Genomic DNA, 26,202 nt, shown 5'->3' with positions numbered 1-26,202 from the left:
TACTTTTTATGTACAAACATGATTTTTTAATAATTAGTTTCACATATCTTACAATGTCTTTCCACTAACAAAATATGGACTTCATGTAAATGCTTTTCACAATTATGCACAACCATCTTTCACCCGTATGAGATAGCATGTTTCATCAAAATTGAACTTCGATTATACCGTTCTTCATAGTCTTGACTGAGCAGTTACTCCCCATCTGTATTAATATATCTGTTGGGAAATAGAAACTTTAATTAAGCCCTTTCTACACACGTAGAACGCTTTAGTTTTTTCCTTAGTATTTAATAGTATGTTTTCTCCTGTGCATTGTAAAACGTGAGCTCCATATAAATCTTCTTTTCGCCTGTGTGTTGTCATATGTGTGAGAGTTTCATATGTGTATTAAAATATCCTTCCAAACTTGAGTATAGACTAAGTAGTGTTCCAAACTCTTCGTATATGTGAAGTTTTCCACTTGTGTATATTTAAATTTGTCTTGCCAAGCTTGAACGCGAACTATATGAAGCACTCAAATCAGAAGTTGCTAACTCATTATTGCTTGATTTTACAGGATCACGCTTTAAAATTTATAGAAATGTGTTGAAATACCGATATATTAATACAATAGTGTAAAACTTTGTATGCTGGTTCGTTTTGACAGGTGTGACGTTGTCTTACAGTACCAGATTTTTAAAAGGTAAACAGAACGTTTTTGAATAAAATTTAAAACCTGATTTAACAACTTTTCTTATAAAACGATTGAAAAGTTGTTAAGTCAGTATACTCAAAAACTTCTAAGTATACAAGAGAATAAGTAAGGAATGCGAAACATAGCTTCGAACTTCATTTTTATCAACCCACATGCACATTCATCTTATATCATCATCCCGCGCTTGAGAAGCGACTGTGGGCGAAAAAGAGTAGAAGATATTTGCGTCGAAATTTTGGTACAGACCCTCTTTTCGCACAAACACCACGAATTCCGGTAAAGTCATTAACACTTTGGATAAAAATGCTATTAATCTCGATTTGAAATCAAAGACGACAACAACTGGAATGCAATCGTTTTCAATATTAGTCAGTCATCTTTCGGCACATACAACCTTAATACAATTTTAACGTAAAGTTTATCTGATCAGTTTAACCCATGTGGAAGGGACAAAGACTTGAGTTTATGATCGCTTCTTATCTTCAAATTGCATAAAATTGTCTCTCAAAGAGCATAAAAGAATGTTGTAAAAACGGGAAATATAAATATTTGCGGTGAAAATGGAACTGCGCAACCATGTATCGACAAGCAAGATGCAGCTAAAATGCAGATGGTCCAGAAAGTTCTAGTGTTGGAATTGACATGTTTTTCCGCTGGATCAACACTTGTAGCTGATGAGGAAAGTGCGCCCTCACTATGGATGTCGCTGAAACTTGTTGCCCTCAACTCCCTTACATACAAGAACTCTCATGGACTATATATAAAATTTTTATCTCTAGATAAATGTTCCTTTGCAAAATCGTCATTTGAATCTTCGTCGGCGTCAGCCACCTTTACACTATCCAGCAATCGCTGTGGCGGCAAAGCAGAAGAGCTATTCGTGGAGTAGATGCGGAACCAATTTCCTCTAACATCTGCCCCCAAAATACGGACTTAACAATTTGTCCTTCACAACTTACATTCCATGCCAAAGGGCAGTTACATTTCAAGGGCTTAATGTGGTCTGACTCCTTTAATATTTAATTCTTTTGTAGTGCTCTTTAGCAGTGTATTTATCGTGCACATAATATTTCTGCCAAAAGTTAACTTGTGAGAGCGGCAAATTCTTTTCTATATGCCATGTATATTTACGTGTCTTGCCAAGCTGATTCTAAACTAAATCCTATTGAACTTCCTTCGCATATCTGTCGTTATTGAACTATGTGTTTTACCATACGATTTGCCAAATAAGAACTGTCAGTAAATGTATTTCTACACTCCGCGCGTGTGAGACTCTTGTCTTGTGTGGATTAACAATTAACTTTCTCAATGTGAACTTTGAGTAAATAGGAGGCTACGTTCTATGCATCTCTTTGATTTGTCACTTGTGTACTGAAATGCCTTGCAAGCATTCAACGTAGACTAAATCATTTTCATCATTTTCCATCTGAGAGATTTACGTCCTATTTGGCTTAACACGTATGAACGTTGAATAAATTCCATTCCAGGGTTTTGGCACGTGTGAGATTTTGGATCGGATGTGGATTAACATGAGTGTAGAAAACTGAATTTCATTTAAATACTTAACCACACTTTGGCAAGTGTGAGCTTTATATCTTTTGTGAATTAACGTGTGTAACCAAAGTTGCACGATGTTTAAATCCCTCAGCACACTCTTGGCACGTATGATGCTTTACTACTGTGTGGATTGACATTTTTGAAGCCAAACTGGAACGTCGATTAAATGCTTTACCACACCCATTGCCTGTGTAAGGTTTTTCTCCTGTGTGGCTTAACAGGTGTGTAGCCAACTCTGAATTTCATTCAAATACTTAACCACACTTTGGCAAGTGTGAGCTTTATATCTTTTATGAATTAACGAGTGTAACCAAAGTTGCACGATGTTTAAATCCCTCACCATACTCTTGGCACGCGTGTGATGCTTTACTACTGTGTGGATTGACATGTGTGTAGCCAAATGTGAACGTACACTAAATCTTACCACACTCTTGGCACGTGTGAGGTTTTTCTCCTGTGTGGATTGACAGGTGTGAAGACAAATTGGAACGTCGATTAAATCCCTTACCACACTCTTGGCACGTGTGTGTTTTTTGTCCTGTGTGGATTAACGAGTGTCTAACCAAAGCTGAACGTTGATTAAATACCTTACCACACTCGTTGCATGTGTAAGGTTTTTCTTCTGTGTGGATTAACATGTGTGTAGCCAAATGTGAACGTACACTAAATCCCTTACCACACTCTTGGCACGTATGAGGTTTTTCTCTTGTGTGGAGCGACAGGTGTGAAGACAAATGGGAACGTTGTTTAAATGCCTTACCACACTCTTGGCACGTATGAGGTTTTTCTCCCGTGTGGATTAACGTGTGTGCAGCCAAATCAGAACGTCGTTTAAAGCCCTTACCACACTCTTGGCACGCGTGAGGTTTATCTCCTGTGTGGATTAACATGTGTCTAGCCAAATATGAACGTCGAGTAAATGACTTACCACACTCTTGGTATGTGTGTAACCTTGCTCCTGTACGATTTAACATGTGCGTAGCCAAACATGAACATACACTAAATTCCATTCCACATACTCCGCATTTGCGGGATTTTTGACCTGTGTGCACTAAGCTATTGCTTGACAAAGTTGTACTTTGACTAAAGTGTTTTTCACTCTTTCGGTAGGTATTACGCTTTTACTTTCCTGAGCTAGAATATGCCTTGACAAAAATGATGGATGAAACCCCTTGCCAATCTGCATCGAAGTATTAGATTCCTCATGTGAATGAAAAATGGTTTCCTTTAAAGTAATACACGAGTCGTCTTCTCCGTGGAATGGTAATACGTTATCGCGCCTGTAACAAATTCAACAAATAAGGAAATGTGAATGGAGATAATGATTAAGTAGCAACAAGAAAATAATCATTCTCTTTATTTCATGATAAAATTACACTCAATTTTTTTATTACATGAAATATTGTACAAATATGAAACACTGAGTAGTTTCCATATCTTTCTATTCTCAAAATAAGAGGCTGTAGCTTGTTTCAATATATCAAATTGAGCCATCGTTTATACCGTGGCTGTCATAAGTCTTTAACCGTGGCTGCTTTGAAACAAATGCACAGTACGAGAATTAAATCTGTCTTATCTGTAGTTTCATGTGGAGAAAAAACAAATTTGGGTAGCAAAGGTTTAAGAACAACTGAACTTATTAAAATAAACTCTATCGAAAATCATTCACTTATATCATCATAAGAGGAATTTCGTATATGAGACATTTTGAAACGAAGAAAAAAAATATATACAATTTCCAAGGTGAGGCAGAGAAACTTAAAGTAACCAGACTAAAGACGAATCATTTAAAGCGTAGTGATTGTAGTTCAGTGGTCTAGGCGATTGGCGAGTAATCTGGAACTTTTTCGATCGAATACACGTCGAGCATTTTTTCTTTTTTCTTTTTTTTTTTTACTTTAGGAATGTTGATGGCGATAGACCAGCGATAACACACGCTTTATTTCATTCAAATATTTGAATACTTCTTTAATAATTCTTTAATAATAAATTTCTATGATAGACACGCCCCTGTAGTTAAGAAACGTGTTTCGCAACAACTATCACCATGCTAAACCGATGTATTACGTTCGTTAATGGCTCGGACAGATAAAGCTTATAGAGCATACAGGAGACATGTTTAAAATAGCGATCCTTCCAGTGATAGCACAATAAATCCTAATACGAAATTTGAAAACAATAGGATGTTAAGAAACCGTTGCACTCAAGAAGTAACGAAGGCAAAACGGCGCTTTGCCTATTAAATACTTGAATTCCAAAATAATGGAGCAGTTCTTTGGAAATGGCTAAAGTATTGGGAGAAACATAGCCAAGAACGATGTTAACTATACGCCAGACGAATTGAACACATTTTTCTGTCAAACCTGTATGGTACCAGCCTCCATGAAACTGCAAACAATGAATAATATTGTAGCTTCGAAAATTAACTCTCTGTTCTCCTCTTCTCACGTACAGCCTGCACATGTATTAAAAGCGATCCAAAGAATTAAATATAAAGTCACTGGTACAGATGATATTTCAATAACCATGATCAGGAAAATCTTACTGCATGTACTTAATCCCTATCACTGACATTTTTAATTACTCTCTTGCCACAGGTACTTTTCTCACAGTATGGAAACTCGCTAAGGTCCCCCCACTTCCAAAAAAGAACAACGCTGATAATATTGCAGACTATCGTCCTATCAGTTTCCTTCCCGAGCTTTCAAAATTTTTTGAATATATTGTAAATGGTCAAATTCGGGAATACTTAACAACAAATAATTTATTGGATACATTTCAATCTGGTTTTCGAAGTAATCATAGCACATGAACTGTACTAGTAAACATAACGGAGGATATAAGATTGGCTATTTATAACAGAAAACTGACGCTCCTTACTCTACTTGACTATAGTAGGCATTTCAAACCTTTGATTTTGATATATTACTTCAGAAATTATCATTATTGTTTAATTTTTCTGAATCAGTGGTTAAATGGTTTCATTCTTACCTTCACGAACGTAAACAAAGAGTAGTGATCAATCAGGATCACATATCGACATGGCATTGTATCAACAGTGGAGTGCCGCAGGGTAGCGTACTAGGTCCCCTCCTCTTTGCCCTTTACATTAATGATCTCCCTAAAAGTCTCACCTATTGTAAATACCATATTAACGCTGATGATTTTCAGTTATATGCTTCTTTTCCCCAACAAGATATTAAAAATGCGATTGAGAAAATAAATACTGAGTTAAACAAAATCAGAGACTGGTCTACGGCTCATGGGTTAAAATTAAATGCACCAAAATCGCAGTGCATCTTAATTGGCTCCCCAAGAATTCTTTCTTCTATTAATATCTATCAGCTCCCAAATATAATATTGTCCAATACTGTTATTCCATTTTCTACGGCTGCCAAAAATTTTGGAGTCGTAATAAATCAAAATCTCTCCTGGCCAGATCAAAAAAAAGGAGTTTGTTAGAGAGCATTTGGTGCCCTACATACGTTAAATCGACTAAGGATATTTTTTACCAATATCTTAGAAGATCAAATTTGTCAAGATACTGGTGTTCCTACATCTTGACTACTGCGACTCAGTCTATTCTGATCTAACAGAAAATCAATCAAAGCACTTGCGAAGAGTGCAAAATGCCTCCAATAGATTTATTTTCAATATAACTTACAGGGAACACCTCACATCTTTTTATAAAAAACTGTCATGGCTGGCGTTAGTCGGAAGAAGAAATTTATATAATCTTACCCTATTGTACAAAATACTTACTACGTCAGAACCATCGTATCTAGCCCGTAGATTTTTATATTTATGAGATTTTCATACTAGAAGCACAAGATCACAAGATAATTTCTTGCTCTCCATCCCCAGTCACAATTCTGATTCATACTCAAAATCCTTCACAGTAAGTATTACACGCCTCTGGAACAGTTTACCTCAATCAATACACAAGGTTTCCACAGTCGCCAAATTAAAAAAAAAAATCGATATATTCCCTTCTCTTAAGTAAAGATAAGGACACTGGTAGCCCATGAGGGATCTTCGTTTTACCAGATTATTAATAACCCACATATGGACACACAACCAATAGGTAACCTATGTTAATTTGTACAGCTTATTCATACCTCTAGTACTGCTATATGCAATATGCAACTTTTGGTTTCTCCATGTTATTTTTGTTTCCCCTATTGAATATTATTTTTCAATTTTTGTTTTTTGAAGTGCTTAACCATTTTTTTTAAAATTAAGTAGTATATTGTTTTCTTATATGGTTCAATACTTTTCTTTTGTAATTGTTAATATTTTCTATGTTGGTGTTTTTTTAAATATATATAATGTATGCACGTGGTTAAGTGCTCGGAGAAGGCTGCAGATCCTTAACTTCCGCAGGTAAAAGAAGTCACAAATACATAAATAAATAAATACTCGTTTGTTTCAACACTTCAACTATCAAATTTTCAGGAATAATACTAGGGATAATAAATATTATCCGGAAAAATATTTAAAAATTAAAAATTTGTTATCGCTCAGGTCATACCATTACAAGCAGAAATAAAAAAAAATTGGTTTTGTGTAACGTTGCGCACGAAAAGACGAATTTCTCATCTCGATTCTAAAAACAAACCAAACAAAATCGGGATGAGACTTAACATTTTAATTCCAGACGGGACAAGGCTAACTCACTCTATCGTCATACTTTGGAGATGAGAATCGAGACGAGACGAAAAGTATCGTAAACATTTCTCGTCTTATCTCAATTCTAGAAATAGTATGTGCCACGCTTTAAGCAACAATTGCTATGCAGACTGAATCTTATATATTATTTTGCTACTTTGTACTTCAGAGTTCACTGATTTATGGTCTGTGTATATATTTTTGTAGCAAGGCTTTTATAATTACATCTGCAAATTCCACACGTTAGTTTATTAAAGCTTTAGTGTCAATTATATTCAGGTCTTTCTATTACAGTTATTTTCCTGGAAACGTAAAGTAGAATATTTTCTACACGAAATATTAGCAGAAAGCTTTCGTTTAAATTAGAGTAGCTGTACCCCTTCCTCGAAACCCCTACGTTTAAGTATGTTTTGCCGAATGTTAGTGCAACTATAAACTTTTAATAGCATTATTATTATTATTATTATTATTATTCAAGTGTTGTAAATTTAATGGTACAACCTGTTCCACCTAGCTCCCGCCTAGTATGCATTGTGCTGAACAAACAACGGGTTTATAGGTTTCCTCCGTGTTCTGCTTCCTCGTACTATCTTTATTTCAATATTTCTTTCATTCTCATCATCGACGTGTTCTGTATCTTAGCCGGCATAACCATTACTTGAAAACAAATTTTCTTACGGCTCTTGTGAGTTCAGAATCCATACTTTCTAAACGAAATTTCCCTCGAAACTTTCCGTTATAACATTTAGCTAGTTGTAGGGACGTTTGTGAGGGTATGTCCTGTTGATCCTGACACTTCTCTCTAATCCCGACTATTTTGTAACTTCTGGCTAACGCTACGGGCGATTTTACAGATTTTAATACAATGTGTCCTCATACGGAAATTGTTACCTATATTATTATTATTATTATTATTATTATTATTATTATTGAATATTTGAGACCTCAATATTACATCCTACAGCAATGTAAATAAACATACTGAAGTTACGGAAATGAAAACAAATTCTTTTAACCCTATATAAGGATGAATTGAGTTATGAGATACTATGCAAAGAAAAGATAGGAAAAGGGTGTCAGCTACTGGATAATGAAGAAAATCGAACAGAACCTAAGTAGGATGTGTCTTTATCACAACACCCTTTCGAAGTAACACCCTTTCTTTGGGTAAAGGACAGTAGTGTAATAACCTAACTCCTGGGCCAAACTCTAGGCCAACCCATTTTGAAAATATCTTTGACCAGCTCAGATTGAGTAGGGTGAGATTGAGCAAGGTGCTTTGCGCATAGGCTTTAATGACATTTAAAATCATAAAATACTTACATCTAAAACTTACATCTAACATTAAAAGTAATAAAGAAGTTTTTACGTCAAATTAAACATCCTGGGTTGATTTTAAGAATAAAAGATTGGTTAATGTATCTAATGCTATCGATAAACAAGATTTTGTAACATTAGAGCAGCTTGAATAAGCAAAGTTTACACAAAAAGAAACTGTAGAATTACCATGTTGATTGGCAAAAGATGATGTTGAGAAACCAGTCATTTTTGTATATAATTTAGCTGCTGCCTACAAATTTCTTTATAGAAGTAGTTAATGCATACAGAATCAAGTTTCAATTCATAACTTATAGACACATTTTTAAATGACATTCTATTTGAAAGTTTTCCATTACACTTTAATATAAATGATTAGTTAACAATTAGACCATCCAAAAATTCTGATTTGAAACAAGGCAAATCCTTAATGCTTATTATGTATGTAGAAAGAGAGGATGAAGATGAATACGAAAACGAATCAAGTGGTAAGGATAATGTTAGAAGGGTAGTATTAGGTAATTATGAATTTTAAATTTCTATATAATAAACAGGATGTATTGCGTTAAGTGTAAGAAATCAACAGATACGAAGAAAAACACTATTAGAATAGAAAAACCAGAATGGAAGATATAGTAAGAAAGGTATTGGTTCAGTATGTGGTGTTACTAAATCGTAATTCGTTAAAAAGAAAGATTGACTAGAACAAGGTAAAGGTATTAGAGAAGAAATTATAGAAGAAATTCACAAACGTTCCGGTAAGAATTATCCTAGGTTAAATGTTATTGTTAAAGGTATCGATGATTTATGGCAAGCAGATCTTGTGGAAATGCATAGTGGCATGTTAAAAGGTATCTCCAAGTTAAACAAAGGCTATAAGTATTTGCTAACGATTATAGATGTGTTTTCGAAATATGCTTTTGCTGTTCCTGTTAAAGATAAGAGCGGTAAAAATGTTACAGAAGCATTTGAATCCATATTAAGAACGGGAAAACCTAGTAACTTACAAACTGATCAAGGCAAAGAGTTTTACAATAAAGAATTTAAGAAGGTGATGGAGGAAAATAAGATTAATCATTACTCAACCCATAGGGGCAAGAAAGCTTCTGTTGTTGAGAGATTCAATAGAACTCTTAAACAAAACATGTGGAAAAATTTACAACACAAGGAGATTATAAATGGATAGAAATATTACCAACACTATTTAACAAGTATAATAATCGTATGCATAGAACCATTGGTTTAAAGCCTATAGAAGTGAATAAAAAGAATAAGCAAATAAGTAAATCGAAAGGGTTATTTGAAAAAGGATATACACCTAATTGGTCAACAGAAGTATTTGTTATTAGCGAAGTTATACCATCTAATGCACCTACGTATAGAATTCAAGCTTTAGAAAAAGAGGATGTGCAAGGTAGATTTTACGAACCAGAACTATTAAAGACGAAACATAAAGATGAATACTTAGTGGAGGTGCTGAGAAAGAAAGGTGACAAAGCATACGTTAAATGGTTAGTATTTGATGATTCACATAATAGCTGGATAGATAAAAGTAATGTTGTAGTATAAATTTAAATATTATTTTTATGGAATAATAACCATAATAGGTTAGTATGGATCAATGTTTGAATGAGATATGTTACGAACAGACTAAAGATATTGGTATGGTATCTTTGGTGATTTTAAACTGGTTATAGATAAGAACACAGGTTACTTCAATGCTACTAAATTGTGTGCAATGGGAGGTAGTAGATTTTTTTAAAAAGTTAGAAAATAAAGGTTCAAATGAAATATTAGAATATTACAATAACAAACTAAGTGGACCAAATTCGGGCCACTTCAAAAACTCACCTTATACAGTAAAACTAGCTGGTAACGAAATAATGTTAAAAAATATTTTCTAAACAATAAATACGAGTACTATGGATAGTTTAAACGTTATTTGTTACGAACAGATTAAAGACAATTATTGGTGTGCTATTTTTGGAGATTTTAAATTGATTGTGGATAAGAGTACAAGATTTTTCATTGCTACTAAGTTGTGTCAAGATGCTGGTAAGAGGTTAGATAATTGGTTAAAAAATAAAGTCACAAGAGTTAATAAGATACTATGAGCTAGAATTAACCAACTCCTCTAATTATAGGAATTGCTCTTCCTTATACCTAATAAAAGGAGGAGACAAAGAAGCAACCTTAATCATATGTGGAACTTATGTATACAAGAAATATTTCTAGCTGTTGCCTTTTTGTTATCTAAAGATTTTTACAATAAGTGTTATGATATTATCGAAGACTATTTCATCCAAGACTTTAAGCAATATAGAGTTAACAACGAATTACTCCAAACACGAATGCAGGATATAGAAATACAGACGGAAAAGATAAGTCTTAAGAACAAGGGCTTAAAAAAAGAGCAGCACCATATACAGACGATGATTCAAAAGATAATTGCCTAATCATATACAAGAAGAACAAACTTAATTATCCTATCCCTTATTATGCTATCAGATGCCAAAAGAGAAGTCTATATAAGCCTCTTAATGAGGCAGAAGAAAAATATCCAGATCATGAGATAATATACGAAAAGTTTCGAGATCCTAACAGTATTAAGTTATTCAACCTAGTGCAAAAAGAATTAGATATTCGTAAAGGTAAGGGTAATGAGTTTTGGACGTCCCTATCAGAAGAAGATTTGCTTAAAGAAATTTAAAAAATGGTTGTTTCTATTATCGTTTAACATCGAGTCCTATGTAAAAACTTTCGATATAACTTTTATGATTATCATTTCATAAAAACTTAACATCAATATTCGATGTTATTATTTCCAATCTTCCACAGAAAATAAAACGGATTATCAAAATCAGGATTTTCTTCAGGATATTCATTGTTGTTGTTGTTATGTATAATAACTGTTCTACAGAAAGGACAAGTGTTATTAATTCTTAACTAGGTAAGCATATATTCAACACAGAACACGTCATTTTACATAATTCAGTTTTTGTTTCTTTGCATATTGAGCATTCTTCTGAGTTCTCTATTAAATGTAAACCTGTTCAGAGTAGCACTAGTTTGTTTCTGAGGGACTCATGACATGCTTATTTACTTTTAAGAATTTAAACGTATCGATCTTACCTGTGATTTTCATTAGAAAGTTTTCTGAGAACTTCCTATCGCAACAAGTGCGTATTATGCTGTTTTTACTCTAAACCTTTGCTTTCGAACTCGAGAACGAATTTTTCGCTTTTATCGTGTAAACTAACATTTGACCAGTAAACTTTATTTTGTTATTTCTCACACGTGCTTCATCTAGCAGTGGTGTAATATCGTGCAAATCGATAAGAGAATCAAATTCTCTCAAGAAGGCTGTTAGTTCTTTTCCTGAGATGCGACAATTTTTAGAAACTATATCCCAACAGAGTTTGTCTTTAAAGGTTTTTAGGAATGTAAGTTTAAGCAAATCTGTTTTGCAAGAGAGTATGCTCCAAAGTAAATATTCTTGGAAGTGTGTGCAAACCTCAATAGCTTGTTTTTGCGAATATTTTTCCAGTCATTTTCTTCACCAAACACGAGCCAATCAACTTTTTCTTTAAATTCATTAACATAATTTTCACTCATTTGTTGAGCGTATTCATACGTGTAGTCTTCCCAATGAATATGTCATCTTTTATGTTCTTTGTGGTTTCGTACGAAATCTGGTTTTAAATGATGATGACAACATGAACCATACCTTCGCTCACACAAGTTGTCTTAGAAAAGTTTATCACTATACTTATTAATAATGTTTTCGTATCTAACTAAGTCTCTCCTGTTTGATAATCTGACCCAATTGATGTGTTCTTCATAACGTTCTATAAAAGAAAGTGACAGTTTATGGGTTGATGTAACTGAACACCAATGTATCTTGTTCTTGAAGATATGTAGAAAGTTATCGGGTAAGTTCTTTATTTCTAAAATTTGTTTCCATTCTTTGCATTTTCGACTACTAAGTGCATTTATAACTATATTTCTACAAAGCGGATTCTGAAAGTAGTTTACAATATGCTCAGGGTTTAACCTTTGAATCGTGTCTTTTATAAGCTCATCTTTATTCATCATTGTTTTATCTTGTTTACTTGGTTGTTGTGAATTTGCAGCAGTTGTTGCTAGAGACTTATTTCTGTGCTCGTTGATTAAGGCTATTATTTCTGCTTTTCTAAGCTTTGAATAACCATGTACTCCGTTCTCTCTACATTATTGCTTAAGTTGGGGGATAGTTTTCCTTTCCATAACCTCCTTTTTTATAATAATAAGAAAGTAGGTATTCATTTTTGTTCATTTCTGTATTTAATAAATATGGATAAGCAGTATGAATGGATACAGAATAAACTTAACCTTATTCATCAAGATCTCCAACTCATAACAGCACTACTAGAAAAACAAATATTAAAAGAACAAGAAATGCTATTAAAAGAAAAAGAGAATGGAGTATTAGAAAGATATACACCAGAATCAAATTGGGATAGCGACAAAATACTTTAGCCCACAAATGATAGTGTCAAAGAACTTGAGCCTACAAATGATAGGTGAGGTAGATTTGAAAAAATAATAATAAAAATGAATTAGTTTTCATTAGATCATTAGTAACTTTCATGGGTTATTCCCATAAAGGCCATGTTCTAACACAATATGCTAATAGACATCGAGATTTCCTACGTCACATGAATATTAGCTGTTGTATTAGATAACGAAAATGATTAAAAATTATTTTTGGTATAATAAAAACAAAAGGGTAATTATGAATTTAATTAAACGCACAGTAGTGAAATTAAAAAAAAAACTTATGTAAAGGAAACGGGATCAAAATTATTCCCGATTAAGGAAAAACAGAACTCATAGACCGTATTAAAGAATATGAAGATGAACAAAACAGATTAAACTTTAGCAAAACTTTCCCATTTAAAAAAAACATATTGGAAAAACAAAAACCTAAGATATTAGGTAGGAAGAGAGTTTTAAAACTGCTTCCATTTAAAAAAGAAGCATTTGGAGAACCAAAAATCAAATCTGAATCAACACCAATCGATGTAAAACGTCAAAATACTACATTTAAATAAAAATTAGAAACATAGAGATTCACAACACAATACAAACCAGAAGATCCATTAGAACATAATATTAAAACATCTAAAGCTATATTAAACAGAATACAACTCAGCTTACAAAAACATGGCTCATTGAAAATTAATCTATGTTTGTTCTGAATATAAGAAAGGAAAAGAAATGCAAGAGTTTTATTTTAATACTGAAAACCGAGTAATATATCAATCAACCAATGTAAAGGAACCACTAACTAATATGAAACAAGCATTAAGAACAAGAATAGATGAGTTTCAAGCTTGAAGTTCTGGCTGGGCTCTTATAAGCATTAACTTTTTTGAACTAGCAATCGTTAAATATATACCAAACAGAGGATCATCATACATTACCTAAACAGATTCAAACAAAAAGGCAGTAATTAATGTAAAAATGAAGACGAAAAATGCTTCTTATACTCATTATACAGTGCCTTATATCCTACAAATTCACATCCTGAACGAGTACCAAAAGATGATGAACTATTGTCAAACTTAGAATCCATACTAAAAAATATTCATTTTCCTGTAAAATTAAGCGATATTCCAAAAGTCGAAAAATTACTTAATATTTCTATAAATGTCTATGCGAATGATAAAGACTCTCTCTATCTCTCTCTCTCTATATATATATATGGCCTATGGAACCCGGAGGTTCAATGCCGCGTTCACAAAAGCTCTCTACTGTTTTCTATCCTTAGCTAACTGCATCCAGTTTCTACTCTTATTCCAATCTCTGCGAGATCCATCTTAATATTGTCCTCTCACCTGCGCCTAGCTCTTCCTAATGGTCGTTTTCCGATTGGTCTTCCAGTCAAGACTTTGAAAGCGTCTCTACTTTCTTCCATTCTAGCTGTATGACCCGTCCATCTAAGCCTCCTACACTTGACAACCCTCACAATGTTGGGTAAACCATATAAATTATGTAGTTCCTCGTTATGAAGTTTCCGCCATTCCCCATTCTCGTTCCTCTTGGGCCCAAATATTCGTCTCAGGATCTTGTTCTCAAATACTTTCAGACTATGTTCTTCCCTCAGAGTAAGCGACCATGTTTCGCAGCCATACAGAACAACAGGCAATATTATCGTTTTGTATATTTTAAGTTTCAAATTCCTCGACAGAATTCGCGACGACAAGAGATTTTGAACCGAATAGCTTAGAGACGCACTAGATAGATTTGATAAACTACATTCACGTTGAATTCTAAGAGAGGAAAATTAATACAAACAAAATTAATATAATTATATGCATCATGCTGAGACAGAGAAAGCATGGCGTGAATGACTTTTTTTAGTTTTGTTATGTAAATTTTGACAGCGTAAATAAATCTTCGAAAATAATATTTACAAGCTCTCGCATGAACACGCGTTCAAGTATCGGCTGGTACAGCGGGGGACACTTCTAAATGGTACAGCCATATGGAGATTTACGGCTAAGGTGTACAAGCTATATTTTACTCTCAAAACACATTATTTTGTTAATAATAATTTGTTTTCTGCTTTTCTTGTAGATATCTTAAATTTTAATGGCCAGTGCTTAGTGGAGGCTAGTGTTGGTGAAATATCATTACACTTCTATTTTTTTCTTTTAACTGTGTGGGTTATTCCTGTGGCCACAAAATCGTGATTTTTGTCGTTGTTAGAACCTTGTAAATATAATCGTAACGTTCATAATGATTTTCGCTGTTTTTTCAAAAGTTTACACATCCTTTCTCTCTCTCACTTGTGTGTTACGTTTATCCCAGCTTTGCTACGGCAAATCACGATTTCTTCCGTACATACCTTGTGTTATAAACCGAAGCTGGATAGAACGGTAGACAAAACATAGATACCGTATAAAATTGAAAAGTGAGCAAATGATCAAATTAACCTTAGATATTAACAAACTAAAATTATCTTCTGGCGCAAATCATAAAACCTGGTTAAACTGTGCAGAAAATGTGATAATACTGAATGTAATTTACACAAATTAAAAGAACATCAAAAAGTTACAAATGAAAAAGTAGCTTTTACTGTATATATTTTCGGCCGTGTTACCTTTTTTTATTTCCACTTTTATCTTATTTTATTTTCTTTTAATACTGTACTGTGTGGCACAATTGATAAATTAAGATTTCAGTTAATCACAATAATCTTCGACCGGTCAACTCCTTCAGAGGCGTTGCAGTTAATAGAATCTCAGGCGTTCCACGTCGTATTATCCCAAGGGTCCGCTGGAGTCCTCTGCAGATAGTAATAAGCGATCGTTCAAACAGGCACAATTACTCCTTCTTTTCAATGATATGGAGCCAGAATTTGTCACAAAACTGAGATTACAAACGAATGTTAGGGTGCTAACACATATGTACTAGTCACTTCACTGCTGATTTCTGCACAATATTTGAAAAAATTATTTTACACGGAGGCGTATGAAAATATCGTACAGCCACTGATGATAAACAAACAAAAAATTGGATCTCACATATGCAAACGGCGATTTAGATTGCGAAGCTCAATCCGTACAATTGGAGCACTCATAAGAGTATAACATGAGTTTACTTTAGAACAATGCACTCCACTGTTTAATCCTAACAATCGTTTCTAATCTCAGTTTTGTGTGACAAACCCGAAAATAAAATAACAAGATATTTCGAAAATACCGAAAATAATAAAAGATAAAAGGGGAAATAAATTAAGCTAAAACGGCCGTAAATATATACAGTAAAAGCTACTTTATCATTTGTAACCTTTTGATGTTCTTTAATTTGTATGAATTATATTTGGTATTATCATATTTTCTGTAAAGTTTAAACAGGTTTTGTGATTTGCACATCATAATTTTAGTTTGTTAATACCTGAGCTTAATTTGATCATTTGTTCACTTTTCCATTTTTACGGTATCTATGTTTTGTCTGCCGTTCTCCCCAGCTTCGGTTTATGACACAATGTAGGTACGAAAGAAATCGTGATTTGCCGTAGCAAAGTTGGGATAAAAGCAATAAACAAGTGACAGAGAGAGAGAAGGATGTGTAAACTTTTGGGAAAAAAACGAAAATCTATATGAACTTTCCGAATATATTTACAAAATTCTAACAACGACAGGAAACAGGATTTCATGGCCACTGGAATAATCCACGCAGTTAAAAGAAAGAAATAGAAGTGTAAAGATATTTCACCATCACTAACCTCCACTAACCACTGGCCAATAAAATTTAAGATATCTACAAGAAATGCAGAAAACATATTATTATTAACAAAATAATGTGTTTTGAGAGCAAAATATAACTTGTACCAGCCGATAATTGAACGCGGTTTATTTCAAAAAATAACACGACCTAGTTCCGACGTATTCATGCGAGAGGTTGCGAATATTATTTTCGAAGTTTTATTTACGCTGCCCGAATGCATTATTGGTGAGTACACCTCCTTCAAGAGGTACAACTGGCTTCGTAGATTTATGAAATCAACGTTCTAATTATACTTAAAGAGCTAGTGTGAATATAGTAAATTAGGGAAACCAAACCTTAAATCGTCGATTCCATCCTGTTCACCCCAACCATAGATAGGTGGGCAACATGGAAATTTTGAAAATCTTCTCTACCGTGGGAGATCAGTTTTAAAACTTGATAACGTTTCTTCTTCGTAAGTGTCTATATATTGTATCCTTGGTATTCTTCTTCCTGGTATTTCTATTGCATTTCCCGCTATCAGCATGGTGATCACATCGGAGTGCCGAATAAGATGGCAAAGCACAGTGTTTCTTCTTTTTCCTATTATTTTCATGATCTGTTGTCCTTCATTAGCAACCCTTAGTGCTTGTTCATTTCTTTTTCTTTCGGTCCATGATATACGCAACATTGTGCGCCAAGACCACATTCAAAGTGCGTCTAGCTTAGATATTTTAGCTTTTCTCAATGGAAATCCTCGATTGATCCTACATATATTTAGACTTAACAGTAACTTCTGAAGATAGTGGATTAAATTTGCCTGACCTTGATCTAGAAATGCATCTTTTTTTTTTTAGGCCAGATGTTAACCCATAAACATTTATAAACCGTAAAGAAACTAAAAGGTGAAATGGAACCGGGGGCAATATGTGGCAGTGTGGAGTTTTATGGCTGATTTGAGCATACGCCTTAGATCGTGCACCCAATTCGACAGCGTGTAAGACTCGTTCTAATTAATCTTCGTTCGAATGGCAGCCTGGAACTACAGTTTGTTTTTCAGGGAGTTAAGCATGGTAAGCTATGTTCGCTATTGAAACTAAAAGCGGTATATTCCTTAAAGGAAAGAGAAAAACCAAAAACAAAAAGATGGGAAATGCAGACTTGCTATTCTTAAAAGTTGAAAGTTCGTTGTCCTGTCCATGCTTTCTGTCTTAGCATGACGCATATTGTAATATTCATTTTGCTTGCATTAATTTTCATACCTTAGAATTCAAAGTGAATGTAGTTTATCAAATCTATCTAGTGCGTCTCTAAGTGATGGCGAAATATTCACTCTTTCTTGCTCCAAATGGAGAAATATACTGGCATGTCATATTTCGGGGCATACGTGTTGCCATGTTCGGTGTCCAGCTATCAGACATAAACTGAAAGAATTAAACTGGAGGAAGGAGCTACTATTTCTTAGAACGCCAGTCCCCTTAAATGTTAGTGGTTAGCTGACATGGAAAAGTGATAAAAAATTGGATTAAAGAGAAATAAGTGAACATTTAAGAAATATTTGAAACAATTCCTGTTATGCAGCAACAAGCAATCATCAACAGAAAATGCATATCATAGTAAAAATTAACCAAGAGATGACAAATGGAAAAAAAATATACCGACTATTAAAATTAAAAAAAGGGAAAAGGGAATTAAACAAAGAGACGATGAAAATGTTTACAGGTCAGGGTTCCTGTAATTCTTATACTAGAAGATTAAATACCTAATGTGATTTAACATGTTACTGCATGGTAGACCAAAAGTCGGAACAAATCACCGTCGGACTAACTTAGCGGTCAACGGTTTGCGCTTCCTACAAGCAACGGCTTTTGGGTCAAATATAGTGAAATGCCATATGATCGTTTTTCTGAAGTTTGAATCCACAGAGATCAAATAATCAATCTATTTGACTACCATATCTTTGAGTTGTATTATATTCAACTTTTCAATTTGGATTACAGGGCAAAATTTGTACATGTTTAAATATTTGGTCAACTAGCTATATTTTGTACATTTCAAGTTGGTAGCAGTGTTATCCTTGATGTGTAGGCCTGAATCAGAAATAATCGATTTAACTTTTTTATACAAACGAAAAAGTTATAAAATTTAATAAAATGGAATTCTGGCAATTTTGATGACTCACTACGGTACCTGTGTTACGAGCAGGTGTTTCCAAACCTAGTAACTTATTATGAAATAGTTATCATTTCGCTGCATTTTACTTATTTACAATTTTGAGCGTTCAAACGGTCTGCGAGGATAGTTTGTAATAATACTGCATATACAACTGTTGATAAGCCTGTTTAATAAAAAATACGCATATGAAATAACGTCCCTATGTTACAGTCAGCGGGCCTTATTAATGATTTTATGTCTACGCCCCTCACAGCTTCTCATTATGACCCTGGTAGAAACGAGAACAATATTGTTATTAGAAAAAGCTAATGGAGATACATGGGATAACATCAAATGGTAAGAAAGAAAATTAATTTAAGAACTTAGCTCAATATATGGTAAAGAATATCGGGAGAAGATAAAAAGAAGGAAAGCAGAAAAAACCATACATTCCTTCAGCACAAATTATAAATCTTTATAAACGAAGACGAAAACTTGTTATAAACAAAATTATCTTCTCTCGAAATAACGTGGAACAGGTGAACATCACTTCCGTTTTGATAATGTTCGTTATAATACATGTTTGTAATTCCAGATGTTTGGCAATAGACAAAATGGAAAAGAGATATTCGGAAAAATGTAAAGAAAGCCAAGAACAAACTTTAAGATGATATCCTTGTTGATTGCCAGCTGTTTCTTCTTGTTTTAATTTCATTTTACTTGCGCTTTATCTTATCGATTTTAGGACAATACTGATTCGAATTAATCGCGAAGGATTCATCCAAATAGTAACATTATATTTAACTGAAGACAAAGAAGAGAGAGTAGTTTTTTGATTCACTCCCAGCTCTTTTAGGATCTCCATTTTTGTAAAATGTATTCTATTAGAGTAATTTTTAAAGTCAGAAAATATCTTAACCCTTAACAGGGAACGTTATTTTTGTTCGCTTACAGGAAATGCGTGTTTCTGGGACACGGACATGTATAAAGTAATATCTTTTTTAAAAAAACGTATGTGTAATGTAGAATAATGAAACTTTATATTTTGTACTTCGAGCAAAATATGATAAACAAGAATTACATATATTAATTCGGTTTTATTGGAATATAAATTCGGAAAATATTTCAATATCTAAATAAAAATAGAATATAAATTTAAAAACTGCCAAATTTTAAATTAGTATAATTCTACATATTACTACCCCGCAAATATGTTATTTGTCCACATGTAGCTGCCCTGTTCAAATGTTCTATTTGTCCAAGAGCTTGGAAACGTTTAACGAACATGGTAGCTTTAAATAGAGGTCGTCCCAAAGTGTCTTGAAAATGGTGAATACATGTCTTCGTTGCCTGATTTACAAATATAACACAATATTAGGAGAGCAATAAGGGCTTTATTTTCAGATAGGTCAGTAGATCTTTAGTTTGACTTTGCTCTAATTTACTTCAAATTTGTTTCGATTTTCTTCCAACTTCATATTGAAATCTCCTGAATTATATCATCATTACATAAGATAGACAGGATTTTTTTCCCAGATTTCTTACATGGGTGACTATACCAGGAATCCCTCTGACTATGTTTTGATGAAGAACCCTTCGGTTTCTTAGAGGTTCATTTCAATTCCAAACAAACCTGTTTTTACCTCTGTATCTAAGGCCTTCGTTATCACATGAAACTTCACTAGTGCTGCTCACATTGACAGTTCTGTTACTCCTTGAGCTCACACCTGGCACTGTATCAGAATTGGTATCGTCCTCACTTTTAGTAGGTAATTCTTGATTTGAGGAAAAAATTAGGCGTCTCAGTCAGAATCTACTGAAGACAATAATATAAATTACTTCTGTACTTTCAACATTTTTGGAATTTTTCCCGTGAAATAAGGATCTGCTGTACTTACAGTTTCATTCTTAAATTTCTTTCTCGAGGTACTAGGTCTATATTTTGCAAATACATAAAATCTCACACAAACAAAATAGTATGTTTCAAGAGCTCAGTAGCTTCTATTTCATGGTAAATAAAAGTAAACCACAAAAATTTTTGAAAGCAAAACTCTCTTCAGGAAATGTGTGCCCAATAATCACGCGAAAATATAAACAATAATGGAAATGTGTGCCTCTTTCTAAAATCATCGATAAATGTTCACTCAGACATTACGCCAACAATGGACTACTGCGACAGACATACAACTAAATAATAAGAAGGTACTGAGAGAACCGATACATTGAGTGAATCAGTGTTGCCAATGTAATACAAAGAAAAAACCATAGGTGTCTGACATACACATATTTCCTCTTAAGGGTTAAAAAGCAGAAGGAAACGAAGGAGAAAAAATTGAGTTTAAAATTCAGGGACGATGCAAATTTTAAAATGCATTTTCGTAAACTACTGAGTTATAACAAACCAGAAAAAAACAAAGGAAATAGACACTTACAAGGATGAAAAAGCATTACGCAAGTGCCCGAGATAAAGGTGTAAGTAGTCAACAAAAAACGGAGAATGCAAGCTAAAATCTCAAAAGAAAACAATAATACAAATTAAAGAAATCCAGGTTTGTTAATGGAAATTCTTGTAAAGGGTGATGCACAAGCTTAGAAACGACACCCAAGCCTGTATCCTATGAGCTTTGAGCCATCAGCAAGTGCAAATCAAACAAACGTCAATTTCATTTGAAACATAAAATCTAACTAATTTTTAAGGCTTTGAACTTCCTGATTTTATATGGAATAGCTCAGCGTTTACAACTTTAAGAGAAAAAATATAGACCTGTCCAAAAAGGCAGTATGAACTATGGGAAAAGCTATCAATTCACACAAGTACTGACAAAATGATAGAAAACTCATATCTTGGTGGAATTTAGTCTAAAATGGTGTGAAAAAATCTTAAAAATTGAGAAAAATGCAAATTAAAGAAAAGAAAAATACGTGGAAACACAAAATATATCAGAAAACTAATACACAAGTAAACTATAAACCATTAGCTCCATAACCTTTTCGTCTGTCTTGGTTAGTTTTACTCTCACGTTCCTGCACTTTCGATTGGATCATAGAATATATTCTCCCATGTAAGAAATATAATAAAGTGGAAAATAATTTTTCTTAAAGCAATTTAAATCTTTGTCTCATAAAAACTTGGATTCAACCATCATCGTGCTTTACTAATGCAAAACCTAAATTCAAGAATGAAATGCAGTTTATTCTATGTAGTTTTCTGTCATACTAAGAAATTTTGTTCGAAAGGCGGGATGTACTTAATAATATCGTATTTATGATATTCTTAATCTGGACTCTAAAAGGGCTAATTTACAAATAAATAAATAACGCTTCGCTGGCATTTTATGAGTACATCTCATTAACCCACAATAAAATTTGATTTAGCATCGTTCTGAAATGAATTTAAATAATAATGATGATCTATACAGAAGTACTACATTTATTTATAGAAGAACGAAAAGTCGTTTATAAAATACCCTTTTCAACAGTACAACGAGAACATTATCTGATAAAATATTGCTGCCCCATAACAAAAATTGAAAGTAACGTCACTTAGAATTCGATTTGTAGTCATAATGACAACCGCCCTTTAAAGGGAACCCAAAAAGAAGAAACCGACGTCGGGCACATTTTAAAACATATTAAGATTCTCTAGTGTCAAAAGAGATACTTTGCATAGTTATTTTGTATTGATAAATCTATTCTTAATCTTCTATTCCAAAACTGTTCTTAAATAAAAAACCACAAAATCCTGCGGGACTTGTATCTATGGCCATTCTCACTTCTATCTAAAATCTAAAAGCAGAGTAACAAAATTTATTTAACTCACCTAATAAGAAAGACGTGATCTCAAATTACTTTCACTGCAGTTAGAAGCAAAATAACTGGCAATAACTGTTAAAGTTTAAAAGATGTTAAAAATAGAATGATTGGGAAATTTTTCATGGTTTGTATCTGAGATATTCTTACTTTCCTTTATATGTTCAAATAAGATCTCAATTTATTTCACTCGGCTAAAAGAAATGAAACGTTCTCAAATTATACCATCCGCAGAGTAGGAGCCGTTCTGATCACGAAGTTTGAAACAACTTTAAAGCTACAATCAAAATGTCTTTCATTGTTTGTCAGTACAAACATTAATACTTCCTTCTTCATTAAAAAAAAAAAAAAAAAAAAACTCGCGAGCTACTTGCCACTTCTACTAGGAATATCTAGATGTCAAATGCATACTTTTTTGATAGGCTCAGAGCAGCGCAAAAAAAAAAAAAAAAATCGAATTGGAAAGCGCTTGAAATAGAACGAATTCAAACTTTCTTTGTATTCGCCACCTAGGGATGTTCTTATAAATTTCTAAATTGTAAAAAGCACAAATCCAAATTTGTTAAACTTAACTACTAAAAATGAAAAGAACTAAGTTATTTATTCAGTAAAGTTGGTTGTAGAATAGTTACCACGATCGTCGCCATGAAACCAAAATTCAATTACCCGCTCACCGCATTCCACACATACAAGGAGACAGAATATGTGGCGTCACAGTAACATAGTACCATATGACTGTACAGACACCCAGTGAGAAAACTAGGAACTACCACCAATCTGTTTACAGTTCAGGGTTTTACTAACAGATGACTGAATCTCTTTTCGTATTTTGTGGGAAGTAATGCCCAATGTGCAAAGTAACCCCGTGTTACGGTAGCTAGTTATCACTGTAAGCGAAATGAAATATCAACATTCAATGTGGCAAATCATGACACAAAACCAGAACTACCTTTGGGAAGGAAGGAATTCATATAACTAAGGAATTACGTCCCTAATATATTGCGTTAGTTTGGAATACAAATATACAAGCAAAGAAAGCATTTCAAGATGTTACCTATAAAATACTTAGGAACGTACAAGAACACATTCAACACGTAAGTTTATCCTAAATACAGAATTTTGCGCTATCCTCGTTTACCAACATTCTGCGTAATGCTCTAATCTGCATAGCAATCTTATTTTTAGCGGCCACCTAGCACATGCTGGTTAGCGTTGTCTGTACAATAATTCACACATCATGTAGGTTCACTAAGCCCCTACAGTGATTATACATTGAGAAATTTAGGTCCATACTCTAGAAATGATTCCTGGGAATGTAAAAAGTCGACTTCCTTGAAAGAAATGAGTGTAGCTATCAAATGGTTTGATGTATGGACCTCTACAATTAACGAACATCCATTGATGGTAAAAATATTCTTTTTCTTGTATTTTACTAATGTCTTTCGAAGCCCTCCGGAAAAATGAGGCTAGACACATTTGAGCTAAATTCTAACTAAAACACAAACGTCCATAGTTCTTGTTCCAATATAATACATTCCACGATTAAATTTGCAAAATATTAGGATATATACCATTCTCACGATTTCTTATTTTACATAAGTCTCTATATAAATAAAACAATATTGTCGAGCACCCATATTTTAAATATGTGCAACAATTAGTGAGAAGTGTGTGATAAATAATAAAGAAATAATTAGTTTATCAAGATCTAAACTACATAAGATTTGTATTAGTCGTATCGATCTTATTTTTATTTGGTATACAGCTTATCTACCTGTGCCTTCCAATTTCCTAATTGTAGGTTACTAACTTACGTTCGAGATATCTCACATATCTAAATATTTCTCGTGAAGTATTGCTTTTAGCCAACAAACTTTCCGAACGCATGTAACCGTATTATCAATCTGAGCCAATTAGTATATGAAAATTTGAACATTACCTTTCTGGGCGAAGTGAATTTAAACTTTTTGTTGTTAATTGTTGGAAGTCATTAGAGTACGACGCGCAAGTCTCCTGAACTACTATTTTTCTAGGCGTTTCTATGTTCCTTTCAAATTCAGGATCATCTTCTACTGCTAATTCTGATTTCACCCTATCAACGTTTAGTTTCACATCCAAAGAACACATAGCTGTATCCTTGTCCATTGTTTCCTCTCCTTCCGTTGTGGATAATATTAACTCTTTCTTGTCAGTCATCAGTTCGTATGTCCACCCTTTCCCTTCGAGTGGATCTTCTTGAGGTAAGTCAAAAGCAGTTTCTTCTTTGCACATCAATTCCAACTTAAAAAGACGCCTCACCAGCCATTGTGAAATGAAATATAATAAGAATATAACACTGTTCTTATACTTCCCTTATATTTTATGTTGCCAGTCTTAATGAAATAATTTACAAGAACGTTCACAAAAGCAACTTTATATTTAAAATCATCTTCTTCTGCAGATCCTTATTTCCTTAGCCACGATCGCTCTCTAGGCAATTGTTTGTTTGTTTGTAGCAGCCGGAGGAAAATGAAAAAAAAAAAACCAGATGTATACTTCATTAGTTCATATTTCGTTCAAGTGAGATCTTTTGTCGCTAGTGTAGCTCACTCTGACATACCGCTATTCTCCTGTTTCAGAAGGTATCCATCCATCTTTATCGTTTTAGCGGGAATAGCAAATCATGTATTTCTGTATGCCATTGCGGTTTGATTGACTGTCGATCTCCCGTTGCGTATACCGGTACTAATTTTATTTAATACACGTGCTATTATTGCTTTAAATGCTACTTTTGATTGTGATTTGTGCCGCGACTTAAGATAGTTAGTGCGAACAATTTAATATTTTAACACAATTTTTTCACTTGAGAACAATAACTGGTTGTGGCTTTTGTGTGTATGTGTAAGCGTCTTGTGGAATAAGACGTTGATTTTCGGTGCCATTTGATAACAGTCATTACCATCACTGACGCACCTACTGTAACTATTGAAGACAAACTAAGAGATCTCTTGCCCCAAACACTACACATTTCCCCCCACACAACCCAGGGCTGATTTTAAGCAGCACGTGCGCTGTCATTCTCTTCAATGTTGCCGTACTTCCGTAACCTTTCATAAACAACAAAATTCAGCATTAAAAAAAAAACAATGAATGGTAGATAAAAGAAAGGGACAATAGAGGGAAGTAGCAACGTTAATTTTCAGGTAACGGGGTCATAAATCTCTAACAAATATCTCAAAGAACAGAAGGGAAAGTTTTGAGGACTTTCCAGATTCCATGATAAAAGCATCTTTAACTGTGTCTGCTAGTATTCCAGGTCAGACAAACACTGCCCTTGTAAGGTGACCATAATTCAAGTATGATACGCCAGGTGGCAGCACCGAACCGAAAATGGGTGGGTATAAAACGAATAACCTTCTGTGATTTCTAGCAAGTAGGGGAGAGGGGGGTACATTTGAACAAGGGGTACCTTTGAACATTTAAGATAACAGGCTAGAAATAATAGCATATCTGGTGGTTTCAACATTTTTAGTTTGGCAAAACTGCGTTGCGTGACGGTCAACTGTTATCTGCCATTTTAGTGTAACTGTTGATGAACAGCAGTATTTTGTTACATTTGTGGGGTGGAAAGTTGGACTTTTTGTGAAGTTTTGTAATATTTTTGACAGAAGCCTGTGTTTTGATATTATCTGCCATTCATTGCAGAAGCAAGTACATTACTTTACTTATCTAATGTTGCCCTTTGTATTTCACAATAGTTTGTA

The 26,202-nt window shown here is 33.6% G+C and overlaps 1 protein-coding gene across 1 annotated transcript; it reads right to left on the bottom strand.

Moving 5' to 3' along the window:
- LOC145690971 (uncharacterized) lies at positions 1-25,756 on the bottom strand. Its single transcript, XM_081766444.1, has 2 exons — positions 24,399-25,756; positions 1-3,534 (listed from the first exon to the last, which is right to left on the bottom strand). The coding sequence occupies exons 1-2, from the start codon at positions 24,728-24,730 to the stop codon at positions 3,306-3,308; spliced, it is 561 nt and encodes a 186-aa protein (XP_081622570.1). The 5' UTR covers positions 24,731-25,756; the 3' UTR covers positions 1-3,305.
- Positions 25,757-26,202: the final 446 nt, after the last annotated feature.

Source organism: Thermobia domestica, chromosome 7 (genome assembly GCF_964235325.1).
Source record: "Thermobia domestica chromosome 7, izTheDome1.hap1.1, whole genome shotgun sequence".
Classification (NCBI taxonomy): domain Eukaryota; kingdom Metazoa; phylum Arthropoda; class Insecta; order Zygentoma; family Lepismatidae; genus Thermobia; species Thermobia domestica.
Note: the sequence above shows the minus strand (reverse complement) of the source record. Positions and strands in the feature narration are given on the sequence as shown.